We start from the raw sequence: 17,466 nt of genomic DNA, 5'->3' as shown, positions 1-17,466 counted from the left end.
ACAATCAATTTGTTCATAAATAACATGTGTGGATGTTGTGTGATCATTTGAAAAATATTTGTATTATTTTCCAGATGTATTCCACAATATTTCTTCTACCACGGGAGGCGAGTAAGTATTTGTATTGTAAACACTTAGCTCAACTTTTCTCTTATTCAGCTGATGCTGGTGCCTATCTTTTTTGGGAAGTGATTTGTCAAGTCTAGACTTGGCCAGCAATCTATGCTGGCATGAAACATTTTGGGAGTCCCCCAACAGATACACTTTTTTTTTCATTCCGTGAGGATTTAGCCGAGACTTTGGGGTTTTCCCTGATGGGCTCCCTAAAATCTGCAACATGTTTTCACTTACGCAGCCTGTAGTTCTCTGCCTCGTTAGAGTGGAAATTCCATTAACATTAGCAGCATTGTTTGTATGTATTGTTCTACATTGTCATTCAACAACATTTGCTATGTTAGGGTAAATCAACTGAACACAAACAACACGTTCTTGAAATAAATAAATGAAATACACTATATCCTCCTTAAAGCCGGCATCATCTGTAATGGACATTTGTGCTGCGTAATGGCTCTTGAATTTACAAAAAAAATAGTTTTAATGGAAGCTTTAAAAAAATGTTAGGAACCTGAAGATTCAATATTAATTTATAATTAAAAGGGTATTATTATGATTGAACATTTCATTTTGGTCTAAATACCATGTGTTGATGGTTCTCCCCAGCAGCTTTGCTTTGTCTTAAATTGTTATTATATACTTTTTGGTCTTATTTGCTTTTAACAAAATAAATCAAGTATTGTGAGTGTATATTACCTTTCTGTATTTGTATCTGAAGCAGCAATAGCTATCCTCCATGAAAACCTACTTTGTATGTTCGTATTCATTTTGTCTTAAAGTCCAGTTTAGAGAAGTTTTTCGTCTTGGATACAGTGTATAATCCTCCATATTGGCAGACACATTCATTTAATTAAATTTAATTCCAAGAAATTAAACAATACTTTTGCATCTGACAAAAAACACCCACAAATGCTGGCTTACTCTAATCAAAATGCCATGTTTGTTATAAATACTGTTAAAAAAAAAAGAAAAGAAAAAAATGCTGGCTTCCGCTGGAGAGACCTGTGTCTGCTAGCTTGCGCGCCCCCACTTTTCCCAATGTGGCGAGTCAGAGTACTGCTGAGGCATTTAACTGCAAGTTGACAATATATCGCCTCCTACCTTGAGGCAGAGGTACATGCTGCCTCATGGCCTGCCTTTTCCACGTGGCAACAAGCATGTACCCCCTCGCACGCACGCCCAATACACACTGTGTGTAGCCGTGGAGGCACCGCCTGTGTCTGCCTTACTCCTCGTCTGCTGCATTGTTTTGATCAGGAAACATAGAATTTCCGCAATTTTGACCATGAAAATTATCAAAATATACAGGAACCACATCAAAATCACATAGAAAGCATAAACCAAAAGAGAAATATTAAAACTTATTCAATTGTGTTACTTTGTTTTGGAACAACTCATGGTTAAGCCACCTGGCGGCAGGAGAGGCACTGCCTCACTTGCCTCCCCTGACAGCACGTCACTGCCACCAGCCATCTCATTTTTACCTGACTTTCACCACAACACAACACCTCGGGTGATATATCGTGACCTGCAGTTTACCGTATTTTGTTGTTTTCTCAAGAAAGAGACAACACGGAGGACAGAAAGGAAGGAAGCCGGGCTACAAATCTGGTAGGATAAGCTGGCTAAAGTTCAAATTCTACCGAGTGTCAACAAGTTAACAACAAGTCTCTCCAGTGCTAAATCCTGGATGTATGCATGCGTATAAAGACAAGAAAATACTTTTCTATTCTATAACATGTTATTACTTTTAGTGCATAGCTGTGTTGACCACTTGTAAACAATTGAGGCTCAAGCCGGCTATAGCATAATCAATGCTACGAGCTACATTGCAAAAATACTCACAGATTATAAAACTAACTGGTTTATTGCCAAACACAGTGGACACTGATCCAATTACAAATAGTTATTAGAAAAGTATTTATTTCTTTTTCCGGAGGACGGTGAAGCTGTTGTCTTACAGTAGAAGGCCAAGCTAGCAACGCAAAAAAATCAAGCTAACGTTATCATTCACACATTTCAAACTTACTGTTATTACTTACTGTTTCTTTGTCTCCTCCATTGCCACAAATAGTAAGCACAGAGCCCACCATTAAAATTAGTTTTTTAGAATATCTAAAGTGTTTAGGTGAAGCAGGACTCTTCTTTGCACAGGTTTTAAGCGACCTCTTTACAGTTGAAGGCACATCGCCATAAATCATAAAATTTAAAAGCAAGGCACTTTTCATTTCAGCTGATACTGAAAGTGTGTGTATTGACTTGTGCTGGTTAAAGTAACCAACAGAGTATTTTTCTTCATTGTGGATATGTTGTGGTACACCCGGTCCTACATTAATTAAAAATGGATGACTCACGCAAGGATGTTTGGGTAAATTTGTACCATATATGGATAATCCTCTAATGTCACAGGTCAGAAAAAACGTCACAAGTCAGAGCAAATTACAATCGTTTGGAGGAAGTACGAAGGAAACCAAAATTGTTTTATAAAAATCTCTACAATGCCTCCACGGGTTGATTTCAAATTTTCGGGACCCATACACAAAGACCCAAATAGACGTAAGTAGGTGCTTCCAATACGTAAGACTTTTTTTTTTTTTATATATATAATAGGGAGCCTTTAAAGAACCTGTGTCAACCTTGATTGATGCATTCATTTTAAGCCTGTAGCTATCAAATATTTTATTAATCTTATTTTTTTTCCTTTAGATTATTTGATTATTTTATTCGAATAAATGTGTCTTTTATGGCAAATTGTTGGATTGAACAAGATTTCTTTTTAATAACTGTTATTCTTTCTTTTTTATAAATATACATATCATTGAAATTGCACTATTACCCCATCAGCATTTTTATACAGTATATTACTAATGCTAAAAAAAGAAACAAATTAGGTTCCAAGCAAACTGTAACCTAAAACTAGGTAATACATAATAAATAACTACACTGAACTAAACAAAAGACTCCATGATAAATTGATCGACAATGTATTTAACAATTTATGCATTCATGCATATTTGAAAAGGTATTTATTGGAGGAGTGGGGTTTGACTATTTAACAAACATAGTAGCATTATTATATGAACTGTAGATGAGAACATGTTATAACATGCGCCCCATGTGTTGGAATAAAACATGTTTTATGCAAATCAAACATATGAGACACACGGTGTTAGCTACCAATTTAGTGTTGCCAATCAACCTATCCCCAGGTGCATGTCTTTGGAAGTGGGAGGAAGCCGGAGTACCCAGAGGGAACCCATAAATTCACGGGGAGGACATGCCCCCCCGCGAAACCCAAAAGGGAATAAGCGGTAGAAAATGGATGGATGGATGGGTGTTAGCTACCAACATAGACCTTAACCTTGTTTCTTCTTGTTAGCTGCACTTACTTATGCAGGATAATGTATGTGCTATTGTGAAATGAAATTTTTCTTCACGATATCTGTCTTTTTCCACTTTATATCATCACAAAATTCTCTCTTGTTTTCTTTGGGCTCTTTACGAGCTTTCCACATTGCTGTTGATTTTCTTTGAGCCATCTTTCAGGGAACGCCACTGTTTCCACCACACACACACACACACACACACACACACACACACACACACACACACACACACACACACACACACACCACACACAGCCCACCTCAACGGCAGCACAACCTACATAATCATTAGATGTACCATTCTCATTTATGAAAAAAATGTTGGTGTTTTATTCATTAAACAAATGACCAATGCAACATGAAAAATAAAGTATTTTTTCCCTAAAGAATAAATAAATGAATCGTTGCAACCCTTATGCATTCCATCTTTCATTTTATATATAATCCACATACATTTTAATGCTTATTATCACTTTTCCTTCCTTGGACCACTTTTCATATTTGTTGGTCCATTATAATTTGGCAGTATTGTTCATATTTCCTGTTTTTATTACACCAACTTAATAGACAGATATCTGACTTGCTGCCTGACTCAGTGTATGCTACCCAGGTACTCTGATTCTGAAATGCTCATTTTACTTGTCAGTGGCAATAATTTAATGGCACATTGTAGAGATTTACTGAAAAATGTAGTCTTTTGTACGTTCTTAAATAATGTGTAAGACGGTGTAACTAAAAGCCCAGCAAATTACAAGCTTCAAAGTGTCATTAAAATACACTGTAAAGAAACAGAAAAAATAAGACAGCTCATTCACCAGATTTTGACAGTGAAAAACACGGCTGCACATAATTTACTTTAATGACCTTAGTGCTCGCTATATGTGAAACATTTGCTTGCAGCAATTTTTAGAGCACTTAAATGTTCTGACGTTACGATAAACTACCCCACTCTTAACTAACCAGTCGGGACGTTTCTTTAAGCCAGGTACAGCGGTCTTCAAAGGGCAGACTAAACTGTAAAACTGTTAAAGTAAAGTGTTTCAATGTTCCATTAAAAGTGTGTGCTTTGACAGGGTAAAACTGTCCATGTCATGAAAATATAGTACTACCTTGCTCTCATAAATTTGGTTTCTATCTATGCCTGTATTTTCCAGATTCTTATTGTTGCCATTTCAATTTTTTTTCACAAACATTTTTAAACATTGGAGATCAATACCTCTCAAATTGGTTCAGTAAATAAATAGGGAAGGGTTATTGTAAATTTTGCAGTTTCTTCCATCTAAATAGTTGGTACCTAAACATTTGTAATTTATTGTTTAAATTGTGATGTGGAACGCTGTAATGTGGGTTTAATAATTTTGGCATTGGGTTTTATTCCTAAAAACACATGAGCACTGATTTTCAACATTACAAACACATGAGTAGGTAACTTAGGTCCGTATATATTGCAGATTCTATGACAAACATGCCTTTGCATTCGAAACCCTGAGAACTGACTCTCAATGCTTCAACTATAAGTATTTAGAGACCCCATATTTATGTGAATTTAATCTGTTTGGTATGAATAGCTTTTTACTTATTTGAAATTTTAGTGATTTGAATTTCATGTAACTTGTCTTGCCCCTGGGTTTTTTGTTTTTTTTCATCTTCTAAGTATTGTTGTGCTGTAAGGCAGTGCTAGTTTTGAAGCATTGAGCTCTTAAAAGGGTAGTGCAATTTTATGTCTATTTCTGAATTGTCAGTATTTGTGAGTGCTTCTTATCTGCCGCCACAGGTCTTTGCCGGGTACTTCTCTAACAATGGACCTCAGGTGGCCTATGAAGTTTTGTCAAGCTGGGCATCGTGTACCAGCTCGAGCTATACTGCTTCCTTCCTGCTTTTGCATGAATAATGCCTTCCAGGTTTTATTAGGTTTTATTATTGGCAGAGCTCACTGACATGCCTGGGAATGCTTTTGAAAATTAAGAAGTTTGGTGAAAAAAAATTACATTCCTAAAACTGTAGGTCATAAATAGGTGAAAACAAGTGACACGGGATAGATAAAGACAACTGTCCCTGAAAATATTGGTACTTAAATGGGAAAACCAGTTTAAAAATACATGCTTGTTTGCTGTCAATAAATTAAACTGTGTTGGACACAAACTGCATGTATCAAGCTGAGGAAACACTGGGTTAGGAATGCCAAGAGACTTAAACACATGACAAGAGCAATTTAGGATGATCTTAGACTTGGCAATGTCTGGGGGCGAAACAGGGTGTGAGCCCACTCATGAATTAGAGGCTAACAGAGATTATTTAAATACTTTTTGTGAGTTGTTTTAAGGCCCCTCACTTTCAAGTCAACAGCAATTATTTGGTTCTGGTTGCCAGTAACTATAAACATCATATTAAAAACATAAAAAATCTAAATATTTTCTGTTGGCCTATATAATTATCTTGCATTTTCAGATGCCAGCCCTTCATTAGACCAAGAAAAATATTGGATCAGAGAGGGTACCGTGAGATGGCACAAGAAAACATAATTATGTCAACTTGAGACTTAAGAGTCTGAAGATACCAAAAATAGGTGTGTGTTTTGTATTGATATTTATGTGCATATATATATATATATATATATATATATATATATATATATATATATATATATATATATATATATATATGTATTATGACATAATTTTACATATATATATATATATGTATATATATATATATATATATATATATATATATATATATATATATACACCGCGGTTTGCGGTCTCATCCGCGAGTCCGCGGATAAACCGCGGGTCGGGCGGGTGACATGACGAAAAAATAAATTTTAATTTGATTCGGGCGGGTGGCGACTGAACCATTCAGAAATATTTTATTTACATGGTTCTGGGATCGGTATCCTTTACCATTCAAAGAGCCATTTAGGACCCGTGTCACCAAGCGAAGAAGACAATAGGAGACGCAAACATTCTCTAGAATGACTGCCGGCAGTCACCCAGTTAATAAGTATTTGGGCTTGCTATGAAGCCATTGGCTTTGTCGCCTTCTAAAGCATGTACGATCTGCTTGTCAATCCAGCAACATGTGTGTGGCTTCCACAGACACACGCACACGACTGCAAGGCATACTGGGTGACATACAGTACACTAATGGTTATGATATAAACAATTTTAACACTCTTAGTATTATGCGCCATGCTGAGAAGCCACACCAAACAAGAATGACAAACATATTTCGGGAGAACATCCTCCCAGTAACACAACATAAACGCAACACAACAAATACCCAGATTCCTTTGCATCCATGACAAGTCCTGAATATTTTATACACCCCGCCCCCCGTGCGTCGGTAAGGTGGGCGGGGTTGGGGCCGCAGGGGTGTAAAATATATTCAGGAATTGTCACGGGTGCAAAATATTCTGGGTATTTGTTGTGTTGCGTTAATGTTGTGTTACTGTGAGGATATTCTCCCGAAATGTGGCGTGGCGCATATTAGTAAGAGTGTTAAAATTGTTTATATCACAACCATCAGTGTACTCTGTATCACCCAGTATGCCTTTCAATCTTGTACGTGTGATTGCGGAAGCTGCATACAACATGTTGCTGGACTAACAATCAGTTTGTACATCTGAGATAGGCTCAAGCAACCCCTGCGACCCCGAAAGGACAAGCTGTAGAAAATGTGTGTATATATATATACACACATATATTTACATGTATATATATAGATACATATATATATAAAGGGAAAAAATATACATATATATGAATACATATACGTATATATATATACATACACACATATATATATCCTGAGCAAGACACTTCACCCTTGCTCCTGATGGGTGCTGGTTGGCGCCTTGCATGGCAGCTCCCTCCATCAGTGTGTGAATGTGTGTGTGAATGGGTAAATGTGGAAGTAGTGTCAAAGCGCTTTGAGTACTTTGAAGGTAGAAAAGCGCTATACAAGTACAACCCATTTATCATATATATATATATATATATATATATATATATATATATATATATATACATACATAAGTGTATATACATATATATGTCTGTGTTTGTGTATATACATATATATGTATGTGTATGTATATACATGTATGTACAAACCCCGTTTCCATATGAGTTGGGAAATTGTGTTAGATGTAAATATAAACGGAATACAATGAAATGCCAATCATTTTCAACCCATACTCAGTTGAATATGCTACAAAAACAACATATTTGATGTTCAGACTGATAAACGTTTTTTTTTTTTTGCAAATAATCATTAACTTTAGAATTTGATGCCAGTAACACGTAACAAAAAAGTTGGGAAAGTTGGCAATAAATACTGATAAAGTTGAGGAATGCTCATCGAACACTTATTCAGATCATCCCACAGGTGTGCAGGCTAATTGCGAACCGGTGGGTGCCATGATTGGGTGTAAAAACAGCTTCCCAAAAAATGCTCAGTCTTTCACAATAAAGGATGGGGCGAGGTACACCCCTTTGTCCATAACTGCATGAGCAAAGGGTCAAACAGTTTAAGAACAACGTTTCACAAAGTACAATTGCAAGAAATTTAGGGATTTCAACATCTACGGTCCACAATATCATAAAAAAGTTTAGAGAGTCTGGAAAAATCACTCACTGTGTGGGTTCTTCCGAGGATGTCTTAGTGGTTTGTGCAGCCCTTTGAGACACTTGTGATTTAGGGCTATATAAATAAACATTGATTGATTGACTCAAAGTAAGCGGCATGGCCGGAAACCAACATTGAATGACCGTGACCTTCGATCCCTCAGACTGCACTGTATCAAAAACTGACATCAATCTCTAAAGGATATCATCTCATGGGCTCAGGAACACTTCAGAAAACCACTGTCACTAAATACAGTTGGTCGCTACATCTGTAAGTGCTAGTTAAAGCTCTACTATGCAAAGCGAAAGCCATTTATCAACAACATCCAGAAAGCCGCCGTCTTCTCTGAGCCCTAGATCATCTAAGATGGACTGATGCAAAGTGGAAAAGTGTTCTGTGGTCTGACGAGTCCACATTTCAAATTGTTTTTGGAAATATTCGACATCGTGTCATCCGGACCAAAGGGGAAGCGAACCGTCCACACTGTTCAAAAGCCAGCATCTGTGATGGTATGGGGGAGCATTAGTGCTCAAGGCATGGGTAACTTACACATCTGTGAAGGCATCATTAATGGTGAATGGTACATACAGATTGAAACAACATATGCTGCCATCTAAGCGCCGTGTTTTTGATGGACGCCTCTGCTTATTTCAGCAAGACAATGCTAAGCCACATTCAGCGCGTGTTACAACAGTGTGGCTTCATAAAAAAAAGAGTGCGGGTACTTTCCTGGCCCGACTGCAGTCCGACCTGTCTCCCATCGAAAATGTGTGGCTTATTATGAAGCGTAAATTACGACAGCGGAGACCCCGGACTGTTGAACGACTGAAGCTCTACATAAAACAGGAATGGGAAAGAATTTCACTTTCAAAGCTTCAACAATTAGTTTCCTTAGTTTCCAAACGTTTATTGAATGTTGTTAAAAGAAAATGTGATGTAACAAAGTGGTGAACATGCCCTTTCCCAACTACTTTGGCACGTGATGCAGCCATGAAATTCTAAGTAAATTATTATATGCAAAAAAAAAAAAAAAATTATGAGTTTGAACATCAAATATCTTGTCTTTGTAGTCCATTCAATTGAATATGGGTTAAAAAGGATTTGCAAATCATTGTGTTCCGTTTATATGTACATCTAACACAATTTCCCGAATCATATGGAAACGGGGTTTGTATATATATATATATATATATATATATATATATATATATATACGAATATATATATATGCATATATATGTAAATATGCATATTTGTTTAAATATATACGCAAATATGTATATATTTATGCACATATATATGTATATATTTATATATCCATATATATGTATTTCTACACGTGTCTGTGTATATACACACACATATATATATATGCACATATTTGTCAAATATATATATATGCATATATTTGTATATATATTTATACATGCATATGTATGTATGTATATATCCGCATATATACATACACACATATATATATATATATATATATATATATATATATATATATATATATATATATATATATATTAGGGGGTGTAGCGGTACACAAAAATTTCGCTTCAGTATGTACCTTGGTTTAGAGGTCACGGTTCGGTTCATTTTCGGTACAGTAAGAAATCAACAAAATATAAATTTTTTGGTCATTTATTTACCAAATTTGTAAACATTGGCATAACATACATATACACACAGGGTCCATTGCCAAGGTTAATGTGGTCAACATATATAAAGTAAAAACTAAATAAGATAAGGCTCAGAATGTTTTCTTAAAAAACCTTTCTGCATATAAAGTGCTTTTATTGATTGATTGATTGATTGATTGAGAATTTTATTAGTAGATTGCACAGTCCAGTACATATTCCTTACAATTGACCACTGAATGCAAACACCCCAATAAGTTTTTCAACTTGTTTAAGTCTGGGTCCAGGTTCATCAGCCTAACTTGGGAGTAAGAGGATATATGGGCTCATTGTTCTTCCACAACAGAAGTGGGTCAAAATCAGGTTTTCGATGTATCACCGCAACCTGCCACCCCGGACGGGACAAGCGGTATAAGATAGATGGATGGATGGTCTTAAATCTGTTGCTATAAAAACATTTGTTATTGCTTCAGCCCTGCCTGACTCACCGAGGAGAGGTTGCTTGAATGCGGTGGTGCCGCTTCAAAGGGGTCAGCATGTTTGACGTGTTGGCAGAAGCATACCCTACTGCTGCTCAACAATGTCGTCAGACCTCCGTCCTCCATTGTTGTATCGCACCGCGCAGCCAAAATGTTCCCAAACGGGAGATCTTAACGAGGCAGGAGGGTCTTACAGCCCTGGCTTTTGCATGTTGTCCTAGCCCGGTCGCTGCGAGCCTGCCGTTTGTTGTGCCTCGCTCTGCATTGTTTAGACAACCTGCGGTGCGCTACCTAATATGTCCATGTGGAAACTCGTTCGGTACACCTCCGAACCGAACCGAAACCCCCGTTCCGAAACGGTTCATTACAAATACACGTACCGTTAAACCCCAATATATATATATATATATATAACTATGTATGTATATATATATATATATATATATATATATATATATATATATGCAAACATATATACGCAAACATATATATGTGTGTTAATATACGCATATATACGTGTATTTATATACATGTACTGTATATATACATATATATCCATATATATGTGTGTGTGTATATATATATATATACACACACACACACACATATACAGTATATATATATATATACACACACACATATACATATATATAGTGGGGCAAACAAGTATTTAGTCACCCTCCGATTGTGCAAGTTCTCCCACTTAAAATGATGACAGACGTCTGTAATTTTCATCTTAGGTACACTTTAACTGTGAGAGACGGAATATGAAAAAAAAAAAAGGAATTCACATTGTAGGAATTTTAATGAATTTATTTTTAAATTATGGTGGAAAATAAGTATTTGATCAACCATTCAAAGCTCTCACTGATGGAAGGAGGTTTTGGCTCAAAATCTCACGATACATGGCCCCATTCATTCTTTCCTTAACACGGATCAATCGTCCTGTCCCCTTAGCAGAAAAACAGCCCCAAAGCATGATGTTTCCACCCCCATGCTTCACAGTAGGTGTGGTGTTCTTGGCATGCAATTTAGTTGACTTTATTCCAAAAAGTTATATTTTGGTTTCATCTGACCACATGACAATCTCCCAATTCTCTGCTGTATCATCAATGTGCTCTCTGGCAAACTTCAAACAGGCTTGGACATGCACTGGGTTAAGCAGGGGACACGTCTGGCACTGCAGGATTTGATTCCCTGTCGGCGTAGTGTGTTACTGATGGTAACCTTTGTTATTTTGGTCCCAGCTCTCTGCAGGTCATTCACCAGTTCCCACTGTGTGGTTCTGGGATTTTTGCTCACCGTTCTCATGATCATTTTGACCCCACGGGATGAGATTTTGCATGGAGCCCCAGATCGAGGGAGATTATCAGTGGTCTTGTATGTCTTCCATTTTCTGATATTTGCTCCCACAGTTGATTTTTTCCCACCAAGCTGCTTGCCTATTATAGATTCACTCTTCCCAGTCTGGTGCAGGTCTACAATTATTTTCCTGGTGTCCTTCGACAGCTCTTTGGTCTTAGCCATAGTGGAGTTTGGAGTCTGACTGTTTGAGGCTGTGGACAGGTGTCTTTTATACAAATAACAAGTTCAAACAGGTTCTATTAATACGGGTAATGAGTGGAGGACCGAAGAGCTTCTTAAAGAAGAAGTTACAGTTCTGTGAGAGCCAGAGATCTTCCTTGTTTGAAGTGACCAAATACTTGTTTTCCACCATAATTTACAAATAAATTCTTTAAAATTCCTACAATGTGATTTCCTGGATTTTTTCCCCCCACATTCTGTCTCTCACAGTTGAAGTGTACCTATGATGAAAATTACAGACCTCTGTCATCATTTTAAGTGGGAGAACTTGCACAATCGGTGGCTGACTAAATACTTTCTTGCCCCACTGTATATGTGTATGTAAATTTGTGTGTGTGTTTGTTTGCGTCTATAGTATCTGTATGTATGTAACGTATTTCTTTGAATTGCAACCGGGGCGCTAATTAATTTAAAACCTATTCTCACTCCTGGGCTTACCAAAGCCATGCGGTAAAAGTAAGCTTGCGCTAATTATTTTAAAACCTCTTCTCACTCCGGCACTTACCAAAGGTATGCAGTAAAAATTTGAGTGTGATGTAAGCTTGGACCTTAAATCCTACTGAGTACCTCTTAATCTTCTTCCCTTTATGCGATTTCAAATTACCGGTATTGAAATCAGCCTCCTCCATTTTGAAAATTATGACAGGGGAAGTGTCACTCGTGACGTCACGAGTTTGACCAGGCGGTAATACTAAGCATGCGCTAATTATTTTGGGAAGCCGGTTTGACCCGGCAGTAATTCAAAGCAGGTGCATACTATATGCCCTGCGGCAATTCAAGGAAATACGGTATATACGTATATATATGTATATATATATATATATATATATATATAGAGAGAGAGAGAGAGAGAGAGATGTGTGTGTGTGTATATGTGTGTATATATATATATATATATATCTTTTTCAACCCATATTCAGTTGAATGCACTACAAAGACAAGATATTTGATGTTCAAACTCAAAATGTTTTATTTTTTTTGCAAATAATAATTAATTTAGAATTTCATGGTTGCAACACGTGCCAAAGTAGTTGGGAAAGGGCATGTTTACCACTGTGTTACATCACTGTTTCATTTAACAACACTCAATAAACGCTTGGGAACTGAGGAAACTAATTGTTGAAGCTTTGAAAGTCGAATTCTTTCCCATTCTTGTTTTATGTAGAGCTTCAGTCGTTCAACAGTCCGAGGTCTCCGCTGTCGTATTTTGCGCTTCATAATAAACCACACATTTTCGATGGGAGACAGGTCTGGACTGCAGGCGGGGCAGGAAAGTACTCGCACTGGTTTTTACAAAGCCACGCTGTTGTAACACGTGCTGAATATGGCTTGGCATTGTCTTGCTGAAATAAGCAGGGCGTCCATGAAAAAGACGGCGCTTAGATGGCAGCATATGTTGTTCCAAAACCATTAATGGTGCCTTCACAGATGTGTAAGTTACCCATGCCTTGGGCACTAATGCACCCCCATACCATCACAGATGCTGGTTTTTGAACTTTGCATCGATAACAGTGTGGACGGTTCGCTTCCCCTTTGGCCCAGATGACACGATGTTGAATATTTCCAAAAATAATTTGAAATGTGGACTTGTCAGACCACAGAACACTTTTCCACTTTGCATCAGTCCATCTTAGATGATCTCGGGCCCAGAGAAGCCGGCGGCGTTTCTGGATGTTGTTGATTAATGACTTTGGCTTTGCTTAGTAGAGCTTTAACTTGCACTTACAGATGTAGCGACGAACTGTATTTAGTGACAGTGGTTTTTTGAAGTGTTCCTGAGCCCTTGTGGTGATATCCTCTAGAGATTGATGTCGGTTTTTGATACAGTGCCGTCTGAGGGATCAAAGGTCACGGTCATTCAATGTTGGTTTCCGGCCATGCCGCTTACGTGGAGTGATTTTTCCACACTCTCTTAACCTTTTGATGATATTATGAAATGTAGATGTTGAAATCCCTAAATTTCTTGCAATTGCACTTTGAGAAAGGTTGAAAAACTGTTTGACTATTTGCCTATGCAGTTTTGGACAAAGGAGTGTACCTCGCCCCATCCTTTCTTGTGAAAGACTGAGCATTTTTTGGGAAGCTGTTTTTATACCCAGTCATGGCACCCACCTTTTCCCATCTAGCCTGCACACCTGTGCGATGTTCCAAATAAGTGTTTGATGAGCATTCCTCAACTTTATCAATATTTATTGCCACCTTTCCCAATTTCTTTGTCACGTGTTGCTGGCATCAAATTCTAAAGTTAATGATTATTTGCACACAAAAAAAACAATGTTTATCAGTTTGAACATCAAATATGTTGTCTTTGTCGCATATTCAACTGAGTATAGGTTGAAAATGATTTGTAAATCATTGTATTGCGTTTATATTTACATCTAACACAATTTCCCAACTCATATGGAAATGGGGTTTGTATATATACACACACACACAAAACCTGAAGAAAAATATAAACGCAACACTTTTGTTTTTGCTCCCATTTTTCATGAGTTGAACTCAAAGTTTTAAAATGTTTACTATATACACAAAATACTTATTCCTCTCAAATATTGTTCATAGATCTGTGTTATGAGCATTCCTTCTTTACCAAGATAATCCATCCCACTTCACAGGTGTGGCATATCAAGAAGCTGATTAAACAGCACAATTATTGCACGGGCGTGCCTTAGGTTGCCCACAATAAAAGGGCACTCTGAAATGTGCAGTGCCCTTTTACTGCCACAGATGTTGCAAGTTTTCCATGAATTGAATGTTAATTTCTCGACCATAAGTAGGCTGTTATCGACCTTTATGATGTTTAATCACACTACTCTGATTTATTTAAAAAAACAAATTTTATTCTGATAATGAATCACATTTTCATTTCTTGACAATGATTGAATTGGTTTATTTGCAGGGATTGTGCCCTTTTTTATAGGCTGAAACAAACACACATTTAATATTGCATAAATACATTTAACAGTGGTGTGATAATTAAATTATAAATTCTACATTGAACAAGGAACAATTGATGTAGCCATGTGCTCAACCCCCTGTGCATAAATTATATAACGGTGTTTATTAGGAGTGCAAATGTGACTATACTTTACATACGGGAATAAATGTACAATGCTTTTTCGCTGTTTTCTAATTAATGCTGTTGGTCCACACTGTTTCCTGTCCGTCAAACCTCAGATTAATCTTCATGACATTGACAATAATTGTACCCTTTTCCTTTAGACCATTTCTTTATTTCCTTTCATCAGAATCAGATTTATTGGCCATGTATGTTTATAACAAACAAGGAATTTCATTTGGTAGACTGTTTTTTCTTTGTTCAATCTAAGAAATAAAGTAACAACTTCCAGAGTGTCCCTTAAATTCCATTATATTTATATAACCAGCTTTGTACTGTATATATTACACACTATTCAACCTTTTCTGCATTCTAGGGTTAAATATGTATTACTGTCTGCTTTAAATCACCATTCTGATTTATGGTTTTGAGTTTTATGTTGACTACTAAAATGGATTGGAATGACATTTACTGACAATCGATTTATGGTGAGCTGTAATTATATGATGTGAACCTTGAGAAGCAAAATGGAAGTGCACTCCCTGGTTACCCCAGAATTTCTGCTTGTCCAGACAATTTTCATATATTTAGCAACAGTACAGTATGGCCTCATTTGTTCCAGCCTGACTTAGTTCTCAAAGCCAGCACTCTAAAATAATGGCTGGGTGAGTTTGTTGAGGGCATTCATACCGATATTGTAGATTTTATTTATATTAAGAGGTGTCAAGATCACATCATCTGCATTTAACCCCAGAGATAAACCTATGTACTGTAGGGTAATTGTGGTTAAGTACCATACCTGAGGACACTTCACCTGTAATTACTTGGGGAGTGTTTGTCCTGCACATCTGTCTGACAGTAACACTATGTGGGTTGTCACGGCATTGCAGTACTTTAAAAGAAATACACCTCTTTTGTATTGGTTGTGTTTAGTTGGCTTTTTTGTTTTCTTTTCACGATATAAGTTTGTTGTTGGGTATCAAACTTGTTTTTTTATTTGGCTTGCCCTACTTGCCAAAACTCTCCAGTGCTTTTTATTTCTTCCACCTCTGATCCCGCCTGACCTCCTCAGTGTAAATCCACTGATATGCTGTGTCATAATCCTGACACAGCACTTCTTCAGTCTCTCTTCCATTTCGGCATGCTCCTGCCCCTGGGCACTGACTGTTGTGGACAATGCCCATCCTTGTTTGCATCGCCCCCGCATTTCGGGAATCCCGGCATTGCTGGTAACCACTGGTGGATCAGGATGATGAAATCACTGTCTCTGTTTAGCTCGCCACGGCCATTGCAAGGGAATTAAGTCACTTTAGAACAATGGATTCTTTATCCATGTGGTCTAATATAGGATGCCAGACAGACACACTCAGTCAGTCAGTCAGTTGAGGGGACAAACTTAGCCTGGTCAACAATTTAACAAAATCCTTTAGACCCCCCTCGAGAACCAGTATCCTCTACAGAGGACTTGTATTTGGGCAAAAGGAATATATGTTACTCTGATCAAAAACAAATGTGTACTGCAGAAGAAGCTGGTTCTTGTAAAGATTTAATGCATAAAAGTGAAGCTGGAAGTGATGTACTTAAACAAAGTTAAATTTGTTCTGCAAGACAGACGGGAAACATATCTTACACACGTTCGGCATTTTACCTCGCAAAGCTCTGAGGTCATGATGGTTGGAAAGTCACCATCGGAATGAGTAGGGAAAGGAATAGTTGAAAAAGTACCTAATAATAATAATAATAATGGATTAGATTTATATCGCGCTTTTCTATTGTTAGATACTCAAAGCGCTCACAGAGAAGTGGGAACCCATTGTTCATTCACACCTGGTGGTGGTAAGCTACATCTGTAGCCACAGCTGCCCTGGGGTAGACTGACAGAAGCGTGGCTGCCAGTTTGCGCCTACGGCCCCTCCGACCACCACCAATCATTCATTCATCACTTATTCACCGGTGTGAGCAGCACCGGGGGCAAGGGTGAAGTGTCCTGCCCAAGGACACAACGGCAGCGATTTGGATGTCAATATGTGGTAAGCGAACCTGCAAGCCTCAGGTTTCTGGCACAGCCGCTCTACCCACTACACCATGCTGCCCCAGTGTGTATCTGTATTCCTTTGTGTATCTGTATTCCTTTTTGAAATATATGATCTATTCATGAAATCAAGACTGACACGTTTTTTTCATATCATGTTTAACTATGTAATCAAGATTTTCAACACTGAGCTAACATTTTTTCTTCCTCAGCATTTGGTCCAATGGGATGCTGGCAACCCAGACTGTTTGCTCCAGCTTGTCAAGGAACTTATCCAGCAATACCACCACTACCAGTGCCAGCGCCTCAGGGAAAGCTCCAGGCTTCTATTTGAGTATGACAGCCTGCTCGAGGATCCTAACTATGGGCGCAATATGGAGATTTATGCCGGACACAAGAACAGCTGGGTAAGGACTCACACAAATTCACACAGATTAATGTTTAAAATGTCCACTGTGGACAGACCTGCCAACATTGAATTTTAATGCGTACTTCAAAAACGGAGCGCAGCAAAGCATACAGGCGTATGTTAATGGTCAAC

At 37.6% G+C, this 17,466-nt stretch overlaps 1 protein-coding gene across 3 annotated transcripts in view; it reads left to right on the top strand.

Moving 5' to 3' along the window:
• The window catches only part of babam2 (BRISC and BRCA1 A complex member 2), a 167,521-nt gene that overhangs the window by 43,425 nt on the left and 106,630 nt on the right, over positions 1 to 17,466 (top strand). For all 3 annotated transcript variants that reach the window (XM_061895703.1, XM_061895704.1, XM_061895702.1), the window contains exon 5: positions 17,138 to 17,332. In XM_061895703.1, coding sequence (XP_061751687.1) covers positions 17,138 to 17,332 — 195 coding nt within the window. The remainder of the gene's footprint in view (positions 1 to 17,137; positions 17,333 to 17,466) is intronic.

Source organism: Nerophis ophidion, linkage group LG03, assembly GCF_033978795.1.
Source record: "Nerophis ophidion isolate RoL-2023_Sa linkage group LG03, RoL_Noph_v1.0, whole genome shotgun sequence".
In the NCBI taxonomy this organism is placed as follows: Eukaryota; Metazoa; Chordata; class Actinopteri; order Syngnathiformes; family Syngnathidae; genus Nerophis; species Nerophis ophidion.
Note: the sequence above shows the minus strand (reverse complement) of the source record. Positions and strands in the feature narration are given on the sequence as shown.